At 41.4% G+C, this 22,879-nt stretch overlaps 1 protein-coding gene across 1 annotated transcript in view; it reads right to left on the bottom strand.

Moving 5' to 3' along the window:
- DPYSL3 (dihydropyrimidinase-like 3) overlaps window positions 1–22,164 on the bottom strand; it is a 184,335-nt gene extending 162,171 nt beyond the window's left edge. The window contains exon 1 of the mRNA XM_006874500.1: window positions 21,610–22,164. Coding sequence (XP_006874562.1) covers window positions 21,610–21,990 — 381 coding nt within the window. The 5' untranslated portion in view covers window positions 21,991–22,164. The remainder of the gene's footprint in view (window positions 1–21,609) is intronic.
- Between the last annotated feature and the right edge of the window lie 715 nt (window positions 22,165–22,879).

The raw sequence follows: 22,879 nt of genomic DNA, 5'->3' as shown, positions 1-22,879 counted from the left end.
CCTTCTTTCTTGTCTTAGAACCTACTAAGTCAAGCACTGTGTTAGGTATTAAGGGCACAGCATTATGTGTCTCCTAGGCTAATAGGAAATAAATACATAAGCCAGGATTTCTAATGCAGAATGGTAAGTATCACCCTGAGCTGACTGCAGAAGCACATAGGAACACCTCACCCAGCTTTGAGGGGTCAAGAAAGAGTTCTTATATACACTCAAAATGAAACTAAGCCTCCAAACAATGGGAGCTAGAAAATGGGAATGAGTGGAGACTACTTACCCCATCTGTAAAATGAAAATAATAATACCTTTCCCTTTGGCTTTCCTTGAAAGTCCAATGAAATAGTCACATGGGTGTCATTACCATTACTTTCTGTCTCTAGCTTCTTAGCACACAGGAGTTTCGCAGACCTCTTATCTATGTTTCTGTGGCTGAAATCTTTGTCTCCAGCCACATTAATACCATCTTCTAAGCAAGTAAGGAGCTCTGGTAGCGTAGTGGTTACGAATCGTGCTGTGAACCTCGGGGTCAGCAGTTCGAAACTACCAGCTGTTCCGCGGGAGAAAGATGAGGCGTTCTGCTCCCGTAAAGATTTACAGCCTCGGAAACCCTGTATGGGGTCGCTATGAGTCAGAATCGACTCCACGGCACATAACAACAACAACAACAAGCAAGTAACCAGGAGCAGACCCTGGCTTTGGTAAGGTAACAGCACGTCTGCCTGCTTTACGGGAATATCCCGGTATGGCAGAGATTGCACTAAACACAATCTTCCATCCTGTCACTTCTTTCCACCCCCACCAAGTGATTTATGTCTTAACGAGGGCACTTCTCCCTTCAAATCCCATCTGGCCTTCCTGCCTCAGCCTGCAGGGAGGGTGTAATCCTGTGTCTGTGGCTTTACAGACGGTTTCTATGGAAATTATGACAATATTAGAGCTGTTGTGGAGCCACATCACTGACTGAATGAGAAGCCGGAGCTTGAAAGGGGAAATTTAGAATTAAATATCAACAACCTAATCCCTTAGAGACAATGACTAGGCTTGGTGGTGTTCCCATCAACAATAACATACAATAACAAAGTGATATTGTTCTGGTATTAACAATACAAAGAAGAGTTTTTCCACTGATCCTTTGTGGATGTTCTACATGATTTTGTACTCATCAGTAAGATACAGAAACGAAAGCAAAGTAAAATTAAGAGGATTGAGGAGTGTAACTTAATAACTGAATGCTCCAAGCACACTGAATGGGCCACAATTACATATGATTTGGCATGGTTTTTAACTGTTCTTTCGCATCCCCAAACTTTGTGAGGAATTTGAGAAATTGAAATCCTTGCTTAGAGAAGAGGAGTTGTCAGCATCCTTTAATAGTTTCCAAATGTTGAGAGGGTAAAAAAAAAAAAGAACTAACAAAACAGAACCTGCATTTAATGCTTCTCGCCAACATCATTCCTTATATTTGCTGTGGCCCGTATTTTCTCTCATTTTTTTCCATGAGAGATTTTATCTCTCCTTTTTTTTTAAAGTCAACTGTGTTTGGGGTTAATTTAAGAGCAGGATTCTCTTCTTTGATAGAGGAAATGTACTGTTTTTATTCTAATAACAAAAGCAATGCAAGCTCATTATAGAAAATATGGCAAATAGAGCTGAAAGAATAGATGGAAACATATATTAACCATTATTCCAATGTGTAGAAGTATACCACTGCTAAGGTTTTGTTAAATTTCTAGTTAATGTTTCAATTCTGGATAAAAACATTGGTTTGGAGAGTAGGCAGAATTCGGGCTTTGCTAGCTATTTCAACTTGTATATGTTATTTAACCTCTCTCTACACCTCAAATTCTTTAACCAAGAAAGATAATATCTTTCCTCAGAAGGCTAGCAGATTAAAAGAAACAGAAATATTTCTTCTTGCCATTATTTTTTTACATCAGTTTCAATGATTCTATAGTATTCTGTCCTATGAACATGCCATAATTTACTTATAACATTGTTTTATATAGTTAGTATTAAAATACATAGGGCAAGTTCAGGAGTGGAGGACCCTGGGACCATAAAGGGAGAAGAGCGGACACGGAGTGTGGGACCCTATTCAGAGAAACAGCGATGCCAGAGATGGGGGCATATTTGTTGACATGGAGAGACAGAGTAGCTGAGACTCTAGTGCTGGCGGCTGGGGGGCAGGCTTGCAGGGTATGCCCTTTGGGTGTCTGAATGATTGCATATTCCTGAGTGTTTTTTTGTACATTAAAAAAAACACCCAAAAAACAGAGGGAATAGAAGCAAATACTGTTGAATGATGATACATGGAGAGGATTGTAATCATTGCAAAGGAACAAAATATGATAGGATGAGTGTAAAGCTGATGTTTTCCCATGTAAACGATCATTCAATTCACAAGAAAAACTTTAAAAAACTACATAGGGTATTATAAAGAGTACCCTATGTATTTCAATACTAACTACGTAAAACAAGGGCGCGAGGTGACTCGATACGATTAACAGTGGCCTGCGATCCACAAGGACCATGGTTCTAGCCTGCCAGTCCCTCCATGGGAAAAAGATGATGCTTTATGTTCCTGTGAAGATTTAAAAGTCAAAGAAGCCTTCTACAGAGTGGCTAGGAGTTGTAAGTGACTCCACAGCACTTAACAACAACAATAACAAATATAAAACAATATTGTAAGTAAATTATGACATGTTCATAGGACAGAATGATTGATTGGTTATATGCTGTGGAGTCAGTTCCGACTCATAGCGACCCTGTACATGGTTTCTGAGGTTGTAAATCTTTATGTGAGCAGAAAGCCTCATCTTTCTCCTGAGGAACAGCTGGCAGTTTTGAACTGCTGACCTGGACATTAGTAGCCTAACTCATAACCACTACTTTACCAGAGCTCTTTTTATTATAGAATACTGTAGAATGTATAGTTACTATCCACCAGCCGCTTCTTGGAAACCCTATATGGGTCTTGTGAGCCAGGGCTGACTCAATGACACTTGAAAACAATGACATTCTTTATAATTAATTTCTAGTCTATCCTTTGTCTTCTATGTACCAATCAGCGGAGGAATTTAATTCAATTAATCTATAATAGTGTAGTGGTTACAAATCGGGCTGCGAACCATAAGGTCAGCAGTTCGAAACTACCAGCTGCTCCGCGGGAGAAAGATGAGGCTTTCTACTCCCGTAAGGATTTACACCCTCGGAAACCCTGTACAGGGTCGCTATGGGTCGGAACCTACTCGAAGGCACTTAACAACAACAACAACAATCTATAATACACATGCTGAGCACAAGTGACTGGTGAACATGGAGTAAATGAAGCAAATGGCATGCCCTGACCTTACAGAGCTAAGCTAGTGGGGTAGAGTAGAAAGGACACTGGGCTGTTGGTAATTTGAGTTTTAGCCACCAAACCCCTTCTACTAGGTGTGTAACAAGCAAGTGAAATAATCTCAATCCACCAAGGATCTTTGTGGACAAGATTAAATTAATAAACATAAATGCTTACTACAATGCCTGTTATTATGTGCCATCAAGTCAATTCCAACTCATCTTGGTACCAGGTGACAGAGGAGAACTGCACCATAGATTTTCTAGGCTAAAATCTATACAGGACTACATCATCAGATCTTTCTCCTCTGGGTAAATCTGACACACGAACCTTTCAGTTAACAGCAGAGAGATTAACTGTTGGACCACCAAAGATCTAATACAGTGCCTAAGCCAGTATTATGCATAAAATCCAATGAGTAGAAGCAACCCAAATTTCCATCAATTTGACATATTCATACAATGAAATGTAATTGAGCAAAGAAAAATGGGAATGAAGTATTGATACACGTTATAACATAGATGGACGTTGAAAACATACTAGCTGAAAACAGCCAGTCACAAAAGGCCACATATTTCATGATTCCATTTATATGAAATATCCAGATAATACAACTCCTTAGAGATTAGTGGGTTAAAGACTGCAAAGCCGTTTGAACTGCAAGGTCAGTGGTTCAAGCTCACCAGCTGCTCCTCGGAAACCCTATACAGGGTCACTATGGGTAGGTACTGACTCGACGGCACTTAACAACAACAACATGGTGCCTGAAGTCCTGATGTGGTGCTGTGTGTTAATGCGCTGGACTGCAAGGTCAGTTTGAATTGCAAGGTCAGAGGTTCAATCTCCCCAGCTGCTCCCCAGTAACCCTATACTGGGCTGCTATGAGTTGAAACCAACTCAATGGCACTTAACAACAACAATGGTGCCTGGTGTGGTGCTGCAGGATAATGCACTGAACCACAAGGCTGGTTTGAATCAGAAGGTTGGACGTTCAAACTCACCAGTCACTCCTTGGAAAGCTTATACAGGGTCACTAGGAGTTGGAACCAACTTGACAACAATTAACAACAACAGCAATAACATGGGTTGGGGTAGAGTGGAATAGTGAGAGATTGATTAATAAGTACAAGGTGATGGAAAAGTTCTAGAATGAAATTGTAGTGATGGTTGTATGACACTGTGAATATACTTGATACCAATGAGTTAAACAATTTAAAATGATTTAAAAAAATGTTTAATTTTGTTATGTGTATTTTATGACAATAAAAAAATAGCTTCTTGCAAATAGTTATGCTGTTGTTATGTGCTGTCGAGTCTGTTCTGACCCACAGTGACCCCTACACACAACAGATACAGTAAGCACTATATATATATATATATATATATAATTTTTTTTCATCTTTATCCTCCTTTCTTGGCCTCAGTTTCCTGATCTGTAATGTGAAAGGGTGTGACAAGATGACCCTGAAAGGTGCTTCCAGCTCTGAGACTCTACAGTCTAGTTGGATGAATCTGCTTATGGTGGTGAAATCCCTGCATGAAAATTAATCTCTTAAAAGCTCCTGTTTTCTCCCTCTTCTGCTTTCAGTCTCACTGGCCTACCGAGCACTCAATTTTGAAGCTGCCACAACCTCTTCAACGTGATCCCTTCAAGTACCTAATAGGTCTTTGACTGGTGGTCACTCTGAAGAGGTTCCTAGTGGACACTCAGTCAATATCTGTTAAATCCATAATTGAATCAAAGACTAAATGAATGAGAACATGAATGAGAGTAAAGTCATAGACTCTCACCCCCTCACCTGGATCTTACTGTGGACGAATCCCTGACCCTTTAGTCAGGATTCCTGAACAGTCAACAGAGATGGCCCAAAAAGCTAGCAAATTCACTTATCACAGGTATGTCTTTTTCCCTACAAATTCTTAGTCTTGTTTTTATTGGACAGGGCATTACTTCAGCACCCAAACCTTTATATCTTTTATCTACTGACAATGTCTTAATATTGCCACATTCTTTGGCACTCTCTAAGAGAATTTCTTTTCCACCTTTGCCTCTCCTATTTGCAGCATCCAGCGATTACTGCTTTCACGTCTCTCCTTTTGCTAGCACTCCAGCAAAGCTTTATTATAAGCTTGACCTCCTTCTTCTTATTTGTGTCTTTCCTGTTATCATTCTCAGGTTAACCTCCTTGTTTCTCTTGTCTAGGAGTTCTGGTAACATAATGGGTTAAATTTTGGGCTGCTAATTGTAAGATTGGTGGTTCAAAACCACCAGCAGTTCGATAGGAGGACGATGAGGATATCTGCTCTGTCTTATGGGGACTCTGTACATTGGAATTGACTCTATGGCAATAGGTTTTCTCTTGTCTTTGTTCTTCACCAACACTCACTACATCATAAATCTGCATTCTCTAAAATATCTTGCGCTGTTCTCATCTTCATGGTCAGACTTGTATTTATTCTTATTTCCTCCACTAATCTCAGGAATCCTGAAAGGGAAACACGTATTTCTGAGCCTTTTAGATCGTTTTGCTTAGTTACTACACTTCCAAATTTCTCAATAGTTGCTAAACACGCCCTGTAACTCCAACACACACACACCTGTGACTCTTGTATTCTAAGCCAGGGGTTGGCAAACCATGCACATGGGCCAAATCCGGCTTCCCCACTCGGCAGGGCCCCACTTCGGCTGCCATCGTTTTTGTAAATAAATTTGTATTGGCACACAGCCATGCCCATTCATTTATATATTATATTATCTATGGCTGCTTTTGCTATAAAAATTGAGTACTTGGCCAGATACTTTGTAGTCTATAAAGTCTTAAATATTTACTATTTGACATGCTACAGGGAAAGTTTATAAACTCTTATTCTAGACAATCAAGGGACATCCTTTAGATGCTAACTCTTAATTAACAGAGTGTATTGGAGTCCTGGTGTAGCGCTGTGGTGTAGTTATGCACCAGACTGCAAAGCCATTTGAACTGCAAGGTTGACAGTTCAAGCTCACCAGCTGCTCCTTGGAAACCCTGTATAGGGTCTCTATGAGTCAGAATTGACTCTACAGCACTTAACAACAACAACAACATTGCTAGCCCCAATGCCTTCATCTCAACCCTGCTACCCACATTATAACCTCATTAATAAGTTGCCTTGGTGTTCAACTGGTTGGCTTATTTTCCTTAGGTGGTGTTTAGGAAGATACTATTTCTTTGAAAAAGTTTCCCTCCCTGTTTATTTTTACAAGGAGCAGTGGTAGCATAGTCGGTTATGAACTGGACTGCTAACCTCAAGGTCTATAGTTCAAATCTAACAACATCTCTGTGGGAAAAAGATGAGGCTTTCTGCTCCCACAAAGATTTATAGTCTTGGAAACCCTATACAGGGTCACTATGAGTTGGAACCTAGTCAGTGGCACACAGCCACCACCACCTATTTTATAAAACACAATTGTTCATCAGTTGTATTGTTTTCCTCTCAGTCACTATCACATACCTTTCCATCGATTTTATTTACTTCCATATGACAGGATGTGGGGATATTCATCAGAGGAAAATAGTGTCTCTGGGTCTACTCCCAATCCAAGGTAAACATTATACCTTTTCTTTTTAGATAAAACAGAGCTTATTGAAAGTAAACAACTGGTTCCTCCCTCAATGGAGGTTGTCTAGAATGCTGGTGTTTGGGTTCCACAGTCATGTAGACCTTGGTTTGAGCCCCATCTTTGTTGACATCCTTTGAATACTATCTGCCCTTGTTGTTGTTGTTGTCAAGTACCATGGAGTCAGTTCTAACTCAGTGACCCTGTATAGGGTTTCCGAGGAGAATCTGGTGAGTTTGAACCTGACTTTGCAGTCTAGTGCATTAACCCACAGCGCCACACCAGGACTCTTATCTGCCCTTAGCAGATGCCTTTACATCAGGTCACTGCATCGGCAAGCACAGTAACCAATGAAAACTATCATTAGGTACTTGGGACACTCCATGACAGCTGAGTCTCTATCCACATCTTCATTCCCGTACTCTACCTCCTGGATCTTTTCCAGGCAATAGCGGCTTCTGGTATTTCCCTGCTTTTGCTACTGTATTCACATTTAGGACCTGACCAACTTCTGCTGGTCCCTGACTCTGCATGCCCAATGCTTTCAATTTCCAGAAATCCCCACTGGTTTTTTTTTTGTTGTTGTTGTTGTTGTTGTTGTTTTCCTGGATAAACTCGTTAGCCAGGTCAGGTCCAGTTGTTGGATTCCGCTCAGCATCAAAGCTTACCCAGGAGATAGAATAAACCTGGACATTCTTTAGGCTTAAATCTTGACTTTGATAGCTTCTAGTTATATGACCATAAACAGGCCAATAACCTCTCAAAAATTCAACTTCCTTCTGGAGTATATAGATATTAATATATATTTTGCAGAGTTGCTATAAAGATTCATATAAGGCAGAAGAGCAGATGCATTTGAATTATGTTACTGGTGACTAATATTGAAAGTACCATGGACTACCAGAAGAACAAATAAATCTGTCTTGGAAGAAATACAACCAGAATGCTCCTTAGAAGTGAGGATGACCAGACTTTGTCTCTGGAAAAGGATGCCATACTTAGAAAAGTGGAGGGTCAGAAAAAGCGAGGAAGACCCCCAATGAGCACCCCCAATGGGCACCCCCAATGAGCTGGATGGGCATAGTGGCAGCAACAATGAGCTCAAACACGAAAACAATTGTGAGAATGGTGTAGGACTAGACCAGGCAGTGTTTCGTTCTATTGCACACAGGGTCAACGAGTCAGAACTGACTCAATGGCACCTAACAACAACATAATAACAATATAAGGATTGTTGTTGTGGTTGTTAGGTGTCATTGAGTTAGTGATGACTCATGGCAACCTGTAAAGGGTTTCCAAAGAGTAGCTGGTAGGTTTGAACTGCCGATCTTACGTTTATGAATCCAGTACTTATCCTACAGCACCAAACCAGGATTAGAATCAGCATTGTCTTATATAAATGAGCACACCATAAAAGGAAATTTTCATTAGAACATATCTCTCGTACCTTACGTTTGCATACCTAAGCTTAGAAAAAAAAGGGAAATTCCAAGAGAATATTGCTGGAGATACTTTGACACCAAGACAATTATTTTCTGAGTTCTTTCTTATCTTTAACATATTTTCTTTTTATGTTTTGATTTTAAATTCTTTTAAGATGTACAATTCTCCCTCTTCTCATAATCTTCCATTTTGTCGCCACTCGCCTGGCTTTTGTAACCAGGCAGTGTTTCACTCTGTTGTGCATAAGATCGCTATGAGTCAGAACCCACTTGATGGCACCTAACAACAGCAACATCTCAGTATCACAGTGCTAGTGTTCAAGTAATCCTTATTTTACTTAACAACGGTCTCAAAATCCCAACATGCCAGCACATAAGTGAACGTTAAAAACATAATGAAATAAGTCCATCACAAAAGCACAAATATTGTGTAATCCCATTCATATGAAATACCTAAAATAAGCAAGTGTATAAGGACAAAAGTTTATTAGTGTTTAAAAAGTTTATTATTGAGAACATTTAGGCAGGCTTGCATGGGCTAAATGGGACAGAGGTAAATAGTGATGTATCCTCAATCTTGGAACACAGGGCTCTGAGATACAGAGCTTTTATATCAGGTCTGAATGGATAAAAGAGGGGAAATAATGTTAAGATTCTTGACTGTCTTATGACTGTTGGTCACCCTTGTCTACTATTATAAAACAGACTACTTGAGTGAGATAGAAAGGAGTATCAGGAAACGTGATTACAGGAAACTTGTAAGTCCATCTTCAGCCTTACCTAAAAGGTGTTCTAGAACTTCCACAGTGAAATAGGCTTCTTGTGGAGCCTCTGTAGTGTACAGAACCTTAGGTGGAATCCTGAGCCCCACCAGAACCTTCTGAGTTGGGACATTCCCACTTGAAAGGACAAGCAGACTAGCCTGGAGCAGCTGGAGGAACAGAAGATACTTCTTGAAAGAAAGACCAGCAGAGAAACATACCCCATAATATCCCACCATTCAGACAGGAGCCAATACCAGCTGCTACGCATTACATAGGCAACACCTGCTAGGATAGTGAGACATTCAGTAATACGAGATGTGAAAGGGGAAGCCTATCTTCAGATCACATCCACCAGGAGACATTCATTAAGTTTTACAATACAGCAACATAAATTATTGAAAACACATCTAACTATTGAAAATGTCCAAGAAAACAACAACAAAAGATTTTAGCACATGTCCAGAAACAGAAAAGAGTAACTGAGACAAATGAACTGAAGGCAGACATGGACTTCCCATCAGAAGAACAGCAGGCTTTGGATCGATCTGCCTGAGAAGGAATTCAGAATAATGATATGTAGACAAATCCAAATGCTTCACAGAAGGGTGGAGGAAAAGAAAAAAGTCAGGAAAGTGCTACAGGAATAATCAAACAAGACAGACATAGCATTGGAAACTATTCAAAACCTGAAAAAAGAGGTCCAGATGATTAATAATACAATATCAGAAATGGACAATACACTGAAAGGGTAAAGGAGTAGAACTGAAGAGATGGAAGCCAGAACCAGCGATCTAGAAGACAAATCTCTCAAAACTTCTAAGATAGAAGAGCAAGCAGAAAAAAAGGATAAAAAAATCTGAAGAGAGCCTAAGATTCATGTTGGATAACATGAAGAGGAATAACTTAAGCATTATTGGCATTCCAGAACAGAAAGAATGACAGAATTCCACAGAGGAGATAGTTGAGGTGCTGCTGGAAGAAAATTTCCCTAGCATCTTGAAGGATGAGAAGATAAGCATTCAAGAAGCTAAACAAACCCCAAGAAGGACAGCCCTCAAAAGAAAATCACCAAGACATGTCATAATCAAGCTCTCTAAAATCAAAGAAAAGAAGAGAATCCTAAAAGCAGCCAGGGAAAAGGGAAGTGTTACTTACAAAGGCAAACAAATCAGATTAAGCTCTGACCTCTCAGCAGAAACGAGGCAGGCAAGAAAGCAATGGGGAGACATATATGAAATCCTAAAAGAAAAAAATAACTGCCAACCAATAATTGTCTACCTACCAAAGCTGTCAATCAAATACAATGGTGCAATCAAAACATTCCAGGATAAACAGAAGCTAAGAGACTTTGTCAAAGACAACCCTGCACTTCAAAACATCCTAAAGGGAGTTCTTTGGACTGAAAACCAACAAGAACAGACAACAACCAGAGATTGATAGACTGACTGTCTACAGATAACAGAGTCCAGAGTAGAACAAAATTACAACAATGAATTCAGAAGACCAGGGAGGTCAATCAAAGATTAAAATAATAACAATGTCCAAGAAGAAAGAAATATAGGAACAGAGACAGGTGGTGAGGAGGTCAGGTAGATTGCAGGATATAATAGACTGTCTTAAAAGGAGGGAAAATTTAATAGACTATAGGGTAACCTCAAAGAAAGTTAATATTTCACAACATACCATGAAAATGAAGATCTAAGTAGAACATGGAAACATTAAAACTAAGAAGAAACTGTCAAGAAAGAGCACAAAAATCATGAACTCAGCATAAGAAAGTATACAGAACAAAGGAACAAGCAGCACCACAAAAAGCTAACATAATGACAGCAATTAATTCATACCTATCAATATTTACACTGAATGTCAATGGATTAAATGCACCAATGAAGAGACCTAGTGGCAGAAAGGATAAAAAAACAAGACCCTTCAATATGTTGCCTGCAAGATACACACCTTACACACAAAGACAAAAACAGACTAAAAGTTAAAGGATGGAAAAAAATATACCAAACTAATTGCAATAAAAAATGAGTTGTTTTTGTTGTTAGCTGCCATCGAGTCGGTACTGACTCATAGCGACCTTATGCTCAGCAGTATGAAACACTGCCCAATCCTGGGCCAACCTCACCATCGTTGCCATACTTGAGCCCATTGATGCTACCACTTTGCCACTCCATCTCGCTGGGGGTCTTCCTCTTTTTCTCTGACCCTCCACCCCACCACAAATGATATCCTAAAAACGAGTAGTAGTGGCAACACTAATCTCTGATAAAATAAACTTTAAGGCAAAACCCAGATAAGAGATAAAGGACGCCATCTCATGATTAAAGGGTCAATTGAGCAAGATGACATAACCATAATAAATATCTACGCTCCCAATGAAAAAGTACCAAGATATATGAAGCAAACCCTACTAGAACTGAAGAAAGAAATTGACAAGTTTACAACTGTAGCGGGAGATTTTAGTACGTCACTTTCGAATAGGGATAGAACAACCAGAAAGAAACTTGACGAAGATACAGAGGAACTCAGCAGCACAATTAATCAACTTGACATCATAGATGAGTAGAGTATTCAACTCAACAACAGTACAATACACAATCTTTTCCAGTGCTCATGGAACATTCTCCAGAATTGACCATGTGTTAGGCCACAAAACAAGCCTCCATAAATTTACAAACATCAAAATACTACAAAGCATCTTTTCAGACCACAGTGCTATAAAACTAGAAATCAACCATAGGAAGACCAAGGAAATATAGTCGAATACATGGAAACTGAATAACACCCTGCTGAAAAGTGACTGGGTAGTAGAAGAAATTAATCATGAACTCACAAAGTTCCCAGAAACAAATGAGAATGAAAATACAGCATACCAAAATCTTTGGGACACAGCGAAAGGGGTGCTGAGAGGACAACTTATTGCAATAAATGCACACATCCAAAAAGAAGAAAGAACCAAAATTAACAAATTAACACAGCATCTCCAACAATTAGAAAGAAAGACTAGCAGGAAAAATCAATAACAGATACGGCAGTCTGATTGGCTACTACAAGAGCAATCAAGTTGTTTGCTAAGGAGCCATCAAGGCAAACAATCAAGCAAATCCCTTCAGGGCAAACCCCTCTCCAAGACTGAAACTCAAAGGAAACACAGAAGCACGCAACCTTGCTGGCAACCACGACGTTCAACTGATGAGTGGAAGTCAGGGAAAGGCAGCAATGAAGATATGGGCTGAGTTCGACCAATTCCCATAGACTCCCTTTGACCTGGAGATAAGAGAGAAAAGGAACGTCTGGTTGGTCTAAAGTGTGGTGAGACCTAAGTGTCCTAAACCCATGGACAAGGACCTAGCCACAGAAGGATAGAGCTGAGAATGAGGCATCCAGCTGATATGAAGTGAGGGGAGATGCACAAGAACCCCCCAAGTTGCAGATAGTACCCATTTGACTTAGCTTTGGTGGCTTGATGATCAGAACTCAAATAGAGGACGATAAAGAAATCTGATAAAGGAAACAAGTGTAAATTATTACAATTTGGTGAACGTGACCTATACTTATGGATGTAGTAGTGCAAAATACCAACCGAGAGGGAAAAAGTCTTCACATCAAGGATCAAATATATCCCTTCTGTACACAGGGTTGATAGGGATGGGCCACTTACACATTGGCTATCTAAAATTGGGGGGCTATAAAGGCATGACGTGACTGCCTCACAAGTTTTCAAGAGGGAGTTTAGTTTCAGAGTGTGTAGGGGAAGGTAGAATCCCACTGAATTGTTTACATCTTGTCTAGATGGGTCTGGTGAAAGGAGATGGGGATAAAATTCTTATGATTCAATAGTGAGTAATTGTTATGGTGACTAATTGTAACTGTGACAACTATAAATGTAGAAGTTTTGTAACATATGGTGGGGAGTAGTAAATCTTACAGTCCAGGAACAGAGGACCCTAAGATCATCAAGGAAGAAAAGCATGAGCAGAATGTGGGACCCTATCCAGAGAAGCAGCAATTTCAGAGACGGAGGCAGAGATGAGGACATGGAGAGATACAGCAGTTGAGGACCCTTGACTCATGGAAAGAGAAAGGTGGCCAGGAGGCAGGCTTTCAGAATGTGCCCTTTAGTGGTTTAAATGATTAGATATTCCTGATTGTTTTTGTGTACATGAAAAAAAAAAAAAAAACATAAAACAAAAAAACCTAGAGGGAATAGAAGCAAATACTGTTGAATGGTGATACATGGAGGGGATTGTAATCATTGCAATGATACAAAATATGATAGGATGAGTGCAAAACTGATATTCTCCCATGTAAACTATCACTCAGTGCACAGTGAAAGCTTTTTTTTTTAAAAAAAAGGTTATTATTGTTGAGCCTTGATGTGCCATTGTAGAATAAGGACAGGTAACCACAAGGTTGGCAGTTCAAACCCACCAGCTATTCCTGAAACCCTATACAGGGTTTCTATGCGTCAGAACCAACTTAACAGCATACAACAACAACAGCAAGCTCTGGTCTTGAGGTCATGGCCTCCCAAGCATTCATCCCAAAGGGTGGGCAAGATGAATCATTCAGGTGGAGGAAAAATATCAGGATCTATATCCTGATGTGACACCGTGGGTTAATGTGCTGGACTACAAGATTAGTTTGAACCACAAGGTTGGTGGTTCAAGCTCACCAGTCACTCCACGGAAACCCTATACAGGGTTGCTATGAGTCAGAACCAGCTTCACGGCACGTAACAACAACAACATATTTATATATAGAAGGAATGAGGGTGGCAAGCTTTTGTTTCTCTTACTTTGGATTTGTTATCAGGAATGACCGGTCCCTGGAGGGTCTTGCGTGATGAAGTGGAGAGTCAGTGAAAAAGAGGAAGACCCTCAGTAAAACAGACTGACACAGTGGTAGCACTACTCAGCTCAAACATAATAATTGTGAGGATGGCGCAGAACTGCGCCACGTTTCCTTCTGTTTTGCAAAAGGTTGCTAAGAATCACAACTAATCTGTCGGCATCTTACAAAAACAACGTATCTGTATTTATTACGAGATTTCTTTATGACTGATGTTTTTATGTATCTTTTATGGTATACATATATATATATTAGCTATCTATAACACATACATACATGGAAGTGCAGTAATTCCATATAATAAGCACCATAAGGTCCCCAGTTCAAGCCTGCCAGCTACTCCTCAGGAGAAAGGTGAAGCTTTCTGCTCCGGAGAAGATTCAAAGCCTTGGATATTCTATACAGGATGGCTGTGAGTCGAAACTGTTAAGTGCCTTTAAAATGAACTGGTTGTTAAGTGCTGTCAAGTCAGTTCCGACTCTGTATAGGGTTTCCAAGAATTTGCTGGTGAGTTTGAGCCACCAACCTTAAGATTCAAATCAACCTTGAGGTCCAGTGCTTATCATACAGTGCCACACAAGGACATCATATATGTTGTTGTTGTTGTTGTTGTTGTTGTTAAGTGCTGCTGAGTTGGTTCTGACTCATAGCAACCTTGTGTAGGATTTCCAGGACTGTATATCTTATCTTTCTCTTACCAAGTGGCTGGTTGATTTGAACTGCTAACCATATAGTTAGCAATAAAGTGCTTATCCTACAGTGCCAGTAGAGCTTAGAAACATGAAGGAGCAGTTCTATTCTGTCCTTATATGTATATCCCAAACCAGCTGCTGTTGAGTCTATTCTACCTTATGGTAATCCTACATTTATCAGAGCAGAACGGTGCTCAATTTTTTTCAATGACTGATTTTTTTTGGAAATTGCTCTCCATGACTGTCTTCTGAGGTGCCTCTGGATAGACTCAAACCTCTAACTTTTCAATAATTCTGAATAGAAGTTCACAATAAAAAGAAGTATAAACCTTTGTCAAAAGTTTTTATTGTGAACTGAGTGAAAGTTTACAGGGCAGATCATCAGTTGTACATTCAACAAATCATACACCTTGCTTTGTTACAATCATCTCATTGGTTTTCGATGAAGCAGAATTTTTGCTAATGCCATGTGAGTCCATGTTAGGAATTCAAATAAATTACACCATTATGTCATCCTAAAAGCATTAAAAAAAAGTCTTTACATGCTTAAATGTACCTTCAGCCTCCTCCAGAAAATGGAAGGCTTTGCATCAGTCCCATGTTGCATTCTCTTCAACCAGATTTCCGCTTCCTAGTAAGCGTTATACAGTCTCATAGGAGCAGTATTTGCAGGGATAATGCACAGTGGAAATTAATCACAGAGAGAATCAGTTTAGGGGTCTCTGGCAGAAAAGCATCGCAGACAGTGCTTTGGCTATCTTAAACATTACTTACAAGAGCCGTCAGCAAAACCTTGTCTCCAGGGACCATTACTTTGAGGGAACTCTGCCAATCACAGCATTACTAGAAGGCACATTTTTTATGCTCCCCAAATGCCTACTGTCAAATTAAACAAAAGTTCTGAAAGGTTTCAAACACTGCCAAGCAGGGATGGATTACCCAGTAGGTCAGGTAAACCGGGGCTTACTTGTGTTTATTAATCCGTAGTGAAACAGATTAGTAAGCATGTACAAGTAAGCCCGGGTTTACCTTGCTTACTAGGTACTCTGTCCTTGTCAGGGGTTGTAAATTTGAAAAGAGGCTTTGACTATGTAAAAAGTTACTGTGAATTTAAGAGAAGCAGACACCAGCCATACCTAGAAACAGAATCTTAGTGATTTTTTTTACTACAAATTCATAAGTAAGCACATGTTATTCCGTGCTTACCTTGCTTACTCGGCAATTCAACACTGCTGCCAAATTTGGGTCATGAAATATACTCCCAAATATGAGTGTGGCCTGAAGGCCAGGTAAACAGGTTTTTTTCCTGACCCAGGTACAAACTTTAGTTTGTCGGAGGAGCCTCGTAAAGCTTTACATGAACAGGTTTAGATTCTGTTGACTGGTGAGCCTTTGATACACCTAGAATTATATTTTCAGTTGCCTTCTATTGTGCAAAGTACGGAGAAGAGCTCTGAATCATTTTGAAAACTTTCAACCCTAGACAAAGAAAGGAAAAGACAAATGTCATTTGTTTTAAATTATCTCCCAATATCCTGCTGACTTCAGATTTGCACAGAAGTAGCCCAGGTGGGATGCAGGAAACTAGAAATGACCAGAGGCTCTTTATAAAGGGTTATCAATAGACACATGTGATCATAATGTGTTCACTTTGTTTTCTCTGGATATAGCAGTAACATTTGCACTGTGCGGACGATATATCACAATTCTCTTCCATTCAGTAATGTGTTTACCGCTAGGAAAATTCTGTATACATAGAAAACTGAGAAATGGTGAGAAATATTTGCTTTACATAGAATTGCTTTTCTATACACTTATTGTCCAAGATGCTAGATAAAATATTGTTTGAACCAACTATGGAGAGTTGTGGTCACACAGATGCCATGAAAAAGGACTCCTAGTGTAGCACTGTAGGATCAGTACTGGACTGTGAACCATAAAGTTGATGGTTCAAACCCACCAGCAACTCCTTGGAAATCCCATACAGGGGTGCAATGAGTCAGAACCAACTTGACAGCACTTAACACTAACACACATACACATCATGAGAAAAATCTAAATACATAATTTAGCAAGGGGTTTGCAACTAAGTACAGAAACCACAGCATCAACACCCAGGGATGCCTCAAATCTTCAATTTGGTATTAGGAGTACAACCCAGAGATAGTTTTATATTTTACTCTGCCGAACACTTTTATTAGTTTATTATTTAACCTCTTTCTAGTCTACTCATTTATTAAGTAAATTCATTTCTTTAAGGTGTTACTGTGTTGTTGTTAGGTGCTATTGTTGAGTCGACTCTGACTCATAGTAACCCTATATAGAGATTCTGAGGCTGTAAATCCTTACAGGTGCAGAGAGCCTCAGCTTTCTCTAAAGATGCAGCTAGTGGGTTTGAACTGTCAATCTTGTAGTCTGCAGTCCAGTGCTTCCTTAAGGTTGTTGTTGTTGTTAACTGCCTTCAAGTTGATCTTGACTCATAGAGACCCTGTATGGGGTTTCTAAGGAACAGCTGGTGGGTTTGTACTACAGTGGTTGGTGGCGGTGGTTACGTGCCGTGGAGTTGGTTCCGACTCAGAGCAAGCCTGAAATGGGCTTCCGAGGCTGTAAATCTTTATAGGAGCAGAAAGCCTCATTTTCCTCCTGCAGAAAAGCTGGTAGTTTCGAAATGCTAACCCTAAGGTTAGCAGCCTGATGTGTAACCACTACACTATCAGAGCTCCTTTGTACTACAGTACTATACCAGAATTATGTTGTTGTTGTTAGGTACCATTGAGTCCGTACTGACCCATAGTGACCTTATGCACAGCAGCACGAAACACTGCCCAACCCTGGACCAACCTCACTACCGTTGTCACGCTTGAGTCCATCGATGCTGCCACTTGGCCAATCCATCTCGTTGGGGGTCTTCCTCTTCTTCTCTGACCCTTCACCTTATCAAACATGATATCCTTCTCCAGTGACTGGTCCCTCCTGACAATATGTCCAAAGTATGATTGACGAAGTTTGGCCATCTTGGCCTCTAAGGAGCACTCTGGCTGCACTTCTTCCAAAATGGATCTATTGGCCCTTTTGGCAGCCCATGGCACTTTCAATATTCTCCTCCAACACCACAACTCAAAAAGGCATTAATTCTTCTATGGTCTTACTTATTCACTGTCCAGCTTTCGCATGCATATGAGGTTATTGAAAACACCATGACTTGGGTCAGGCGCACCTTAGTCCTCAGATTTATAGGAGTCAATATTTAAGTTTTCTGGAAATAATGCATATTTTGACTTGATCAAAAGATTTGAAAAAAATCTCTTGGTTAGCCTCACAATCCCTTTGGAAGAATGCAGATGTTGCAGCAGCAGCTCTCAAAGACTGAGTCACTGACTTCAATGGGCTGGTAGCAGGATGGAGGGTTCCTGGTGTGACACTTTAGGATAAGCACTGGATTGCTAATCACAAGGTTAGTGATTCAAACCTACCAATCGCTCCTGAGAAACCCTATATAGGGTCTCTATGAAACTGAACCAACTTGACTGCACTTAGCAACAACAACAAAAAACAGGATGAAGTAAGTTTCTAGAGATGCGGAAGGCTGGAAGGTTGGCCCATGCCTTGCATTACATTAACAGATCAGGAGCTGATACCAAGGTCAGGTTCTTAAATGAAAAAAACAGCAGACTCCCGTCTGGAAAGAGCTTAGAGTCTGGAATCAGAAAAATCCATTTGAATGCTGACTCCCTACTTACTAACAACATGGAGTTCTGGTGTAGAGGCTACAGGATAAGTCACTGGACTGCTAACTACAAGTTGGTGGTTCAAACCCACCAGTCACTCCTCAGAAACCCTATACAGGGTTGCTATGAGTAGGAGGCACTCTGGCTGCACTTATTATCTATGTGATTTCTCTTTCTGCACCCTACTCCCCAAACTTAAAGAGTGCCCCTGGGCACTCATTATCGTCTCTCTACTCTGTTCTGTAGGGTCCCTGGGAGGGGAAAACAACTCCAAGGCAATGGGTTTTAATTTGTTTTGTTTTTTTAAAATCTTTATGAGACCAGAACAAAAAGCCAGCTCTTCTCTCCCATGGAGTAGCTGTTGGGTTTGAACCAACAGCTTTTGGTTAGCAATGACACCCATAACCATTGTATCAACAGGGCTCTTTAAATCAAGTTTCATCCCAGTAGTCTGTCTCCATATCTTGGAGAGATAGAACTGTTTGTCAAATATTTCTAGTCTCTGTCTCATAGGATCATAGTATGGTTATACTCCCCAGTTCCTTCAAAGTGTGACTCTGGCCAATAAAATGTGAACATAAGTCATGTCTGGGTGGGAGTTAAACCCTGTGTACAACTTGCCACATGCTCTCCCTAGCATGGATGTGTAGAGATGGAGCCTCCATTATGCGAGATCTGAAGAACAACGATGAACAGAGCTTCTTTGCTGATCCATGCTGGATAAGAAGTACAGGTGAGAAATTAACTGCTACCGTCTGATTAAGTCACTGAGATTTAGGGATTGTTTGTCACCGAGGCATTACCCAGGCTTTCCTGGCAGATACAAAATCCCATATGCTTAAAAACACTACACAGTCCTCAGAATAAGGAAACTCAGTCCTATTATTTTCAGAGGTCAGAACTAAGAATTTACAGGTAGGCGAATTTAGACTTAATCTGTTAAAAAATGAACAAAATTGTCTAAAAGTTGCTTCATGAGGTAGAAAGCTCCCTGACAATTGTGGTTGTTGTTGTCTTCAAGTCAGTACCGACCCATAGTGACCCTATATAGGGTTTCTTAAGAGCAGCTGGTGAACTTGAACCGCCAACCTTGAGGTTCAAACCGACTTTACAGTCCAGAGCATTAATCCCACAGCTTATTTAAGTAGAGACTTGATGATCACTTTGCATTTACATATCAAAATAGATGGCTTAATTAAGAAGGTTTAATGTCTCAAACATTTATCCAGCAACCTAGAATGTGTAAGGCATTTTGGCCAAAAATAAATCCAAACACACAATCCCTGTACTCAGAGAACTAACCACATTAAATACAGAACTAGATAACCTCTTTGGTGTCTCCTTACAGTGTGATTCAACCCAATTAGAGATAATAACCCGGCCTAGAAGAAGCTGTCAGCAAGCCGAACTTACAAATAACCATGTAACACTGGAAATCCTGTTGATGTTTCGGTTGTATTATTATTTTTCAATTAGGACTCAGAAGCATTGGGTTTGTAAAAGGGAGGAGACGAGGAGAATCACTGAGTTTAAACATATTTCCTGTCTCTAGTTACCATTCTTCAATCTTGCAAAGCAGGCATATTATCTGACTTACATCAGGGGTGTTCCAGCTGAGGGAATAGAACTGACTCACAGCAATTGTTACTGACCTTTTCCATCACTTTTGCCACCCCTGAGAGTCAGGAATGGAACATTTCAATACTGAACAAGTCAGACCAGAAGAAAGGCAATCATCTTTGCAAAGCGCCGTTCTTTAGTTTGGATATCAACCTACCCGCTTCCAAAATATCAGAAGTCCCTAAAAGGGCATGTAAGCAGGACCTAGAAAAATCTCATATTCAAAACACAGTGTGAGAATTGAGACTAAAGGAGGGATTTCAAGGAACACCACATTGCTCCCAGAATGGCTCCTTTACAAACAGCAACAACTCCACTAAGTGCTTACTCTGGTGGTATCAATCATAGTTAAGGGTTTGTTTTTAAACGTTCAAAAATAACACAATGGAAAGAGGTGTTATCCTTTCACTGGTTCACTGAAATTTAATGGAAAAAATAACAACTAAATTCTGGATACACATTAGCTGTAATTGCTCTGAGGCCGACATTTCCATTTCAGGTTATTATTCATAACAGTATTAGAGTAGAATAATATATGCAGATGGATTTTGCAGCCATTCCCTAGACAAGAGGGACGGCATCTGATTACTATTGTTCCCCAACTCAAACGCATCAGGTTGAACTTTGAATCTTCCAGCCCTGTCCCAGACCTTGAATTCTCTACCTTTTTGATTTTTCACAAACAAATCAGGACACCCTGGATTTCAAGGCCTTCCTTTCAATCAGTTGAATGTGACATAAGTTTCACTAAAATACAGAGACAGAAGGACTTGCCTTTGGCACATGTAAGAGAATCAGAAAATAATTTAGAGCTCACGCTAGTTGAACGTGCACTCTGAACGCTCTCGTCTGTTTTCAAAACTACAAAGATATTCTTCCAGAGACAGCTGGATCCCGGTGTTGTGGCAAGCTATATACACAAATACACCCTTTACAAACACAGATGTGAAATGTCGTGCAAGAGCAGAAGAGCCTAGAGCTTCGGGTGTTTAGTCTAGCGTCTCTATACCCAAAAGTTTCAGGGACAGAGGTGAGGTTTGAAGACTAAGAAGGGAGACGGCCCATCCCATACTTTGAGCCGGCACTGTGGAGATTGCTCTGTTTTCCCAGCATCAGTTTGTCCTCTGCCCTGGTGACCTGGGTTGAGATTTAATTTAAAACCAGAGGGGTGAGGGGTGGGGGGTGGGGGGGCGGGCAACACAATTGTGCTGCCGGTTGTTCAGCCACAGAGAAGGGCTAGAAATCGCTGTGCCTTCCAAAGCTGGCCGGCCTGACACACCCACCCAGCACGAATAGCCTGGGGGTGCAGCTGGGAGGCATGGAGAGATGGACCCCGCGCCTGGCTCGTACACCCTTGCCCCGGGAGCACGAAGATGCTGTAATTGGGAACATTCGCGAAGCCAGGGTACAGGATAGGAGGTCACCCTACGCTCAGCGGAAGATGCCTTTTTTCTCCTAGTCCCCCACTCCCGTGCAAAGTAAGCCAGAGAAAGTTGTGTGGGGGGGCCATGGCGCCCAGGGCTAGAGAAGGGAGCTACGGCAGGCGGAGAAGGGACCCCGGACTCCCTTACCTTGTCCTTTGGGCCGAGGTTCTGCAACACTTCCTTGCCCGTGGCACTTCGAATCTCCACCCCAGCAGGAGAAGGCGACGCGGGCGCGGGATCCTTGCTCTCTTCCCGGCCTTGGCCCCTGCGCGGCGTGTCCCCCTCGGTGCCGGCTTGGCCCCCGGTGCCGCGGACGCTGCTCTGGCTGCTTCGAGGGGTCTTCGCGCCGCGCTGCCCCACGCTCAGGGCATCAAAATCCAGCGTCTTGCTCTCGAAGGCGCCCTCCACGTTGCAGAACATGCCTCCGTACTTCTGCCGTGGGACCTGGTCCGTGGTGCCCGGCCTAGCCAGGTACACAGGGAGGTCATCTTCGTGGGAGCTGTCCCAGCCCCTTCGGCCGGAGGCCATGGTGCTAGCGCCGCAGCGGTCCGCGGGTTTTCTTCCCCAGAGGCGGAAAGGACAGCCGCCGGCAGCGTGCGCCGAGCCACAGTGACTGGGGCGGGAGGAGGCGCCTGAGCCTTCGCGCCAGAGGCGGCAGTGCTGTTCCGATTCCTGCCTCTGTCCCCAGCAAGCCAGCGAGCGCGCAGCGCAGAGACCTGGGGCAGCAGCGCGCTCAACTCAGAAGACCTCCAACCCGCGGGGAGGAAACCACCGCCGCTCCTTTCATGCACCCCTAGCACCAGCGTGGCCTCACTGCTTACGCATAGTTATTGTTCATAAAAATTCTCAACTTGGAGCGTGCACACACACACACACACACACACACACACACGCTGCCTGTTCACGCAACAAACCCTGGATTTGTTTCTTATGCTTAGATACAATTCACGTGTCTCAGAAATATTCACCCTTAAAACTTGACTCACATATCCACATAAACCATGTTTTACCCACACCACTCCTGAGTTTAAGGAGACTTGTAGTTCTGCCAACTTGGGCTGCCAACTGTAAGTTCAGCAGTTCAAGCCCACCAGACATTCCATAGGAGAAAGATTAGACTTTCTGCTCCTGTAAAGATGTACAGCCTTGGAAACCCTATACAGGGTCACTATGAGTCAGAACCGACTCCTTGGCACCATCACCCCTCCTGAGTTCGTCTCATAAACACCAATGTGTTGTCCCACATGTACTTGTTTTAATCCCAAAGCCAATTTCAATGAACACACAGAGACTTATATTTATTGTAGTTATAACCCTCAATTTGGCTTACTCATAACTCCAGACTTGCCTCACCTACTTTCAGAATTCTCTCACAGGTAGGCTCAGTTCTAGATTCTGGTTTACAAATCTGCATCTT

This window comes from Chrysochloris asiatica, unplaced genomic scaffold, assembly GCF_000296735.1.
Source record: "Chrysochloris asiatica unplaced genomic scaffold, ChrAsi1.0 scaffold00280, whole genome shotgun sequence".
Lineage (NCBI taxonomy): Eukaryota > Metazoa > Chordata > Mammalia > Afrosoricida > Chrysochloridae > Chrysochloris > Chrysochloris asiatica.
Note: the sequence above shows the minus strand (reverse complement) of the source record. Positions and strands in the feature narration are given on the sequence as shown.